The sequence below is a fragment of the Cryptomeria japonica genome, chromosome 9 (assembly GCF_030272615.1).
Source record: "Cryptomeria japonica chromosome 9, Sugi_1.0, whole genome shotgun sequence".
In the NCBI taxonomy this organism is placed as follows: Eukaryota; Viridiplantae; Streptophyta; class Pinopsida; order Cupressales; family Cupressaceae; genus Cryptomeria; species Cryptomeria japonica.
The window spans coordinates 141,321,645-141,328,100 of record NC_081413.1 but is presented as its reverse complement, the minus strand read 5'-3'; the positions used below and the strand labels follow the sequence as shown (position 1 = coordinate 141,328,100).

General features: G+C 37.0%; 2 protein-coding genes across 2 annotated transcripts; both read right to left on the bottom strand.

The window, feature by feature from the left end:
- Positions 1–239: 239 nt before the first annotated feature.
- LOC131060241 (probable disease resistance protein At4g33300) lies at positions 240–1,312 on the bottom strand. Its single transcript, XM_057993415.1, has 3 exons — positions 1,183–1,312; positions 1,020–1,078; positions 240–866 (listed from the first exon to the last, which is right to left on the bottom strand). The coding sequence occupies exons 1-3, from the start codon at positions 1,310–1,312 to the stop codon at positions 240–242; spliced, it is 816 nt and encodes a 271-aa protein (XP_057849398.1).
- Positions 1,313–1,580: 268 nt separating this feature from the next.
- LOC131060234 (probable disease resistance protein At4g33300) lies at positions 1,581–3,845 on the bottom strand. The gene is made up of 3 exons (XM_057993409.2): positions 2,988–3,845; positions 2,290–2,717; positions 1,581–2,201 (listed from the first exon to the last, which is right to left on the bottom strand). The coding sequence occupies exons 2-3, from the start codon at positions 2,644–2,646 to the stop codon at positions 1,845–1,847; spliced, it is 714 nt and encodes a 237-aa protein (XP_057849392.1). The 5' UTR covers positions 2,647–2,717; positions 2,988–3,845; the 3' UTR covers positions 1,581–1,844.
- Between the last annotated feature and the right edge of the window lie 2,611 nt (positions 3,846–6,456).

Here is a 6,456-nt window from a genome sequence, read left to right as displayed (position 1 = left end):
ATTAAATCCTAAAACAGATTATAGCAAACTTGCAATACAAGTTCTTAGAGAAGTTCACTTTGACTAGAACTTGGAGGAATTTCAAGAACATTCCAACATCATGCAAAATAAACTCTCATGGAAATGACTATCTAAAAGCACTAATATATATAATTACATTGTATATAAGAACTTAGAAATAACTATCAAGATAATTAACACTTATTCTTAATAACTGCTCTGCTTGTCATAGAAACCATCTATTCTTGATTCTCACTGTTTTCTCTTTTCCTTTTTCTGCAAGGTTGAGATTCTGTCAATAGCCAGTTCAAATTGAATTCTTCTTTTACAACTTCAACTTCAAGGCTAGTCATAGTCATGGTGCTATTTCTGAACAGCTGCTCATTATTCTCATCACAGATCACCTTTTTTAGAGACGCCGTTTGGGCTAATGATTGAAAGGTTTTCTTCAATTCAGAGCCTTTTCTCCTGCCCACCTTCAAACCCATGCAGGATGAGATGTTAAGCAATTCTAGATTTCCAAGACTGCAGATGGAAAGTGGTAGTGCTTTCAATCCTGGAGATTGACACAATCTTATCACCTTAAGTGATCCAAGCTTACCCAAATCATCAGGTAACTTTGCAAGGCTATGGCAATGAGTAATTGACAAAATTTCCAGAGATTTTGAATAACAGATTCCTGCCGACAACTCCTCCAGATCACTGCAGTGGTCCACATTAAATTCCAAAAGCGCTGGCAAGTTGAACAGTTTATCCTTACCAAGCCCTTCACATAGACTCGGATATATTTTCTGCAAACTCTTTAAGGCTCTGCAGTCCTCGTGTAGGGAAGGAACTATCAGCTTTTCAAGATGCAGAGTTTTAAGCTAAGAAAGTTCTTGGAAACCAGCCAGTCCAATAATCTTGGCTCGTTTTGCATTGTCATTATGGATTATCAGAACCTTGAGTTTTTTCATTGTGTCCAAAAATGTCGGACTGCAATATTCACTTGTAGTGAAATATAAAACCAAATCTTTCACCTCAGGGAATTCCAATTGGGGCCATTGTGTGTCCATTGCCCCTATATATTCCAACAAACCTGGAAATCAATGCTATTCTATGAGGAATTTTCAATGTTTTGGATAGGAGCAATACCACATGCATATTTGAATTACAATAAAAAAGAGTAGCTGCAGGCGTTACCTTTGTGAATGGAAACAATCTGAGTTGTTTGCCATTCTGGGGGAAATTCAGATTGCTTTTGAGGCATATACAGCCTCCTAAGACGATCCTTATCGTCTCGCTCCGTCAAAAACAGAGCCAACTGTCTCATTACATCATGTTGGGAAATGGAATAACTATTCATGCAGTCGTCTTTGCTTTCTGGGGTCCTGGCATCAGACGTTAGGAAAACAACTTATTATAAGAAATCAGGTGAGAGTCAAAAATGAATTCAGTGTGCCTTGGGGGCAAAACGTCCACTCCCTGTTTCAATTTTTATCCCCTGTTATTATCCGGAAATATATGTATCGAGCTGTTTTACTTATTTTAAATTGTTGTCCTCAAAACCCCATCCCTTCCCTTGTCCTGGAAACCGGGAATAACATTAAAAAAGGATTCTACTTGATTTCCTCCGGTTGAAGTTTGTTTTGAAACTCAGAGCAGAGTCTGACTTTCTCTGCAAATCAGTAACACACAATTCCCAAACCTTAAAATAAATCTATACCTACATCATTCAAGTAGATTCGAACTACTATATGGTGAGGCTAAACATTTCTTTTGAAAATTCTTCTGAAAACCCTTTGCATCAAGCGAATCTAGTATAAAGCACAAGTAGAAAACAGTTGAAATAAGTAGCAATCTTCCTAGGGATCCCTCTTCAAGTCTAGTAGATGGCGAGCGGCAAATTTCTGTAGAAGAAGAACAGCTTCATGCGGTCTCATTCGACGGACATACACCCAAATGTCTAACAATACATCTGCAGGAATGATTTGTCCTTTTGGGAATACGGCTAGGTCCAAAAAACACTGCTTTTCACCAAGACTCAGCACATTTATGCTTGTTTCCAAGCGCTTAAGAAGGACATTTATTTGATTATCATCTGCAGCTTCTCCTCTTGCAAGCGCATCCCTAGTAGCTTCCCAAACACGGTCAGGCTCACCATTCAGAGAGCTACCAATTACCTGAAGAGCTAGAGGCAAACCTTTGCACTCTTCTTGTACCTGCACATTAATAAAGCTAGATTAAGCATGCATTTAGATCTGGGGAAGACAATTGAAGACCGTGCTGTTATTGTGAGTAGTAGGCTACCTGTTTGACCAGTTCTTGATTATGTGTATCTGGAATGGTAGACATGCCAAACTCAAAGGCATAGCGGCAAAAAAGTGAAATAGCATGCTCCTCTTGCAAAGATGGTAGAGGATAATGGCCTTTGTTGAACCATGGTGGGATGGACTGGATGGTCTTTTTATCTCTGGTGGTTACTATAGTTATGTATCGCTCCCCTTTGAATAACAGTTCTTTTAGGTCAGAAAACTGCCAAATGTCATCCAATACCACCAGAATCGGTTCATTTCTTCTTGAATTTATTTGCAATTGCAATTTGTTGTGTGCGTCCTCAACATTTCTAAAATCAGGTGGTGTCCCCCCAACAATGTTTCTCCACATGGTCTTGAGGATATTTAGGAGATCTGAGCTCTCTGAAACGACAATGTATATTACTCTCTTTTTGAAGAACTCTGCAAATCATGAGAATAGTGGATATAAGATTACATTGCTTTTAACAGAAAAAAAAAAAATCTAACCCAATATACATTGTTCTTTCCTCCATTGAATAGGATAGGATAATCTATAGGGTAAAACTCCGGATGAAGATACAATCATAAAAGAAGGGCAAAACGAAACTACAACAAAACTCTGTAACAATAATTAAGTTTTTGTTTTTTTTTGGCTACATCTATGCACTTGAAATGGAAAGACCCAAAAAATAGAGCACAAGCAATTGGTACCTTGGATTTCAGGATGATGGCAAAGGGCTATAGCAAGTGCTGATTTTCCAGCTCCGCCAATTGCTTAACTCCAACCACGTCCACTCCGCCCTCCAATACAAACTTTTTCAACTCCATCACGTGCTTCTCGAATCCCACCAAGCAGCTCGGCGTATCTGGAAGGGCACAGAGTTCCCTATCCTGCTGTGAAATCTTACACATTTGCCTGGAAAAATCAGCATGTTTTTCATCAAGTTTGAGTCTACAGTGTTGAAACCAATTTCTTGATGCATGCTTAAATTCCTTATTAATTCACACGAAGTTTCCACGGAATCCTTCATATTTTGGGAAGAATTCAGCAATTTAATTTGATTCAATGCTATTCTGGGCACACACTCATTTTGCGCGAATTTGGTGATCTCCTTCTCCACATTCTTTTTGTGATTTACGTTCTTGTAGGGGATTATACTTGGCTTGCGATTCTGTTGCAGTTGGAGCTTCTTATGGAAATCTTGAATTATTGGCACCCACGAGTCCGATGTCGGATCCAAACTCACTTCGCATATCTCGTCCAGGATCGGCAACAAACCACTCACAGTTTGCTCAAGTTCCTTCTTATCACTGCTTCTGAAAACTTTATACAGAGATTTACCGCTTTCATAAACGACCGTGAAGGCAAGTCCCACGGCAGCTCCCGCTACCAGCTCAGCCATTGTCAAATTGCTTTGCTGCCTCCGACAGTAGATGAGACTAGGTATAAATAGCAGAATGAAAGAGCAACTCTCAATTTCTTTGAACAATCTCAACAATGAGGGGGGAAGAAACTTAGCAATTATGCACAACTTGTGCTTCCCATTGGAAGAATTCAAAGTCAATTCAAAGTCTTAGAGATAATAATACTGATGACGCGGAAGATTCGAGAGGAAGAAACAGAGAAGTTGCCTCCATTGAAGTCTTTGAGGTAGAGACAAATGAAGGAAACTTGCAAGAACAGAGGATGGAAGAGAATCTAGTGAGCTTGCTTCACTCCCGCCATTTTTTAATGTAGGGAACAACCGCATACTTAAACTTCCACCCCTTAACCCAACAGGCTTTCGAAAATGGTTGAATAACAGGGTACGACCTTTAAACAAAAAAATTATGGGAGGGTATTTCATTTGGTGGTAATTTGAAACTACATTCCATTTTCTTATTATAGTAGGTAATTTATTTGATAATACATCACAACGGTATTTTTTTCTGAAATGTCTTCCAGAAAGGCAAGCTACAGATTTGAAGTGGAAGAGTTTAGAGGACTGAAGGGAAGGAATTTGTGATCATGGAGAATTATCTTTTTCTTCTTAAAATATTTAACTTCAATAATTTTTATTTTTTTAATGGATTTAAAAAATATATATAAATAAAATACATTTATTTAGATTTAAATTAAAAATGAATTATAAAGAAATAAAGATTTAATCATTAATTTAAAATTATTTTATATGGAAAATTAATTTTAGTTTTAAAAAAATGTCATCTCAACAAATCCTTATAACTTTGTTTACATAAAATTTGTCAAACAATACTACAAATAGCATTTTAAATTTTCTCTATAAATTACATCTATAGTTTAAAAAAATATCATTTCAATTATCTCAATTATTTGTGATGTTATTTTCTTAGTGCAACAAACAAAGTGTTTATATATTTTATTTAATTGTTTACCATCACATAATCCATATATTTTGACCATTACATTCTCAAACTTGCATATTTATAATAACTCTACAATGCCATTTTTAAATTAAATTACATTCTTTATGATTGAAATACAACAAATAGAATGTAAACAAATGAATACTAATCCTCCAAACACTTATGTCACAAAAACATCACGCTGCACAAATTCCACATGAAGACTTCTTTCCAAAACCAATGAAAACTCACCTCCCAATAAATGATCTTCCGACAACCCTAAGCTTTGGACTCCACGATACATCAAAGAGCATTAGAACACTCTAATATACAACAAACACAATTAAGGAAAACATTAAGACACACCCAAAACAACCAATATGCTCCTAGACAACCCATAGCAATGGTACTTTCAAGAAGACCGTAAAGAGGGGGAGTTTTGGACATTATCATAAGACAAGATTATCAAATTTACTCTCTCTTTTTCTCACAGCATCGCACCATAACAACCAATATGCTCCAAGTTCAACCGGATGAAAACAAGGGTATCCATACTGAAAAAATTTCAATAATGACCCCAAGACATAGGGTGGTCTCAATCAAATTGAAGAGGTACCGAACAATCCTTTCACACACCCAACAAATCACTTACAATAAACCAAAAATAACTATGCATGCAGTCATCTATGCTTTATGGGGTCGTGGCATTAGAGGGAAATGTCCCCCTTACTATTTCAATTAACGTGCTAGATTTATGCAGAACAGAAGCTATCGGTGCCTTGGATTTGAGGATGATGGCAAAGGGCTATAGCACATGCTGATTTTCTTGCTCCGCCAATTGCTGTAACTCCAACCATGTCCACTCCATCCTGCAAAATAAGCTTTTTCAATTCCATCACATGCTTTTAGAATCCCCCCAAGTAGCTCGGGGTGGACAGCGTACCCAATCCCACTGTAAAATCTCGCATATTTGCGCAGCAAAATCAGCATTTGGAGATTACATTGTTGAAACGAATTTCTTGCTCCAAGGTCAAATTTTGTATTGACTCACACAAAATTTTCAATTGGGTGGAGAAAGAATCCTTCATAGCCTGGGAACAATTCAACAATTTAATTTGATTCAATGCCCACATTTTGCCCAAATTTGGTGATCTCCTTACCGTGAGCTGCCTGTGGTTGAAGGGATTTAAACTTCTCTTCCAATTCGGTGCCTGTTGGAGCTTCTTTTGGAACTCTTGAATTTTTGGCTCCAACTCGTTCGATGTCGATTCCAAACTCACTTCGTGTATCACATTGATGACCAGCATCAAACCATTCAGCGTTTCCTCGAGTTCCTTCAGATCACAACTCTTCAAAACTTTATATATACCGCTTTCATAAGCAACTATGAAATTGTGAAAGTGCTTTGCCTCCGAAAGCAAATGAGATTATAAATAGCAGAATGGAGGAGCAACTGCGAATGCAAGGAAATGTTATTTCCCATGAATCATCTAACCCCTCACGAAGAAGAAACATTGAAATTGCTTGGAAGTGTCAACTTCTTTGAACCATTGTCATGAGGAGGAGGAAACTAAAGAAATTATGCACAATTTGTGCTCGTCATTGGAAACATTTAAGTCATAAGAGAGGAAGTCATAGGAATATTATTCTGAAGATTAGAGATAGGAGAAGAAGAAACATAGAAATTATTTGGAACTATCAATTTCTTTGAACTTACGTTATAGAAACGAGAAAAAATAGCAAGGTAATGTGATTTTAGAAGTGGTGGAATAAAATTTCATCTATTATTAATAAAAATATGTTTAAATTAAAATTT

What these genes read in the sequence shown, in the direction of transcription:
- LOC131060241 (XM_057993415.1), bottom strand. Translation starts at nt 1,312, where the DNA reads ATGAGACAGTTGGCTCTGTTTTTGACGGAGCGAGACGATAAGGATCGT. An exon ending in GATTGTTTCCATTCACAAAG is followed by an intron (nt 1,079 to 1,182) that starts GTAACGCCTGCA and finishes ATTGATTTCCAG; the next exon opens with GTTTGTTGGAATATATAGGG. An exon ending in CCCAATTGGAATTCCCTGAG is followed by an intron (nt 867 to 1,019) that starts GTGAAAGATTTG and finishes GAACTTTCTTAG; the next exon opens with CTTAAAACTCTGCATCTTGA.
- LOC131060234 (XM_057993409.2), bottom strand. Translation starts at nt 2,646, where the DNA reads ATGTGGAGAAACATTGTTGGGGGGACACCACCTGATTTTAGAAATGTT. An exon ending in ATCAAGAACTGGTCAAACAG is followed by an intron (nt 2,202 to 2,289) that starts GTAGCCTACTAC and finishes ATTAATGTGCAG; the next exon opens with GTACAAGAAGAGTGCAAAGG.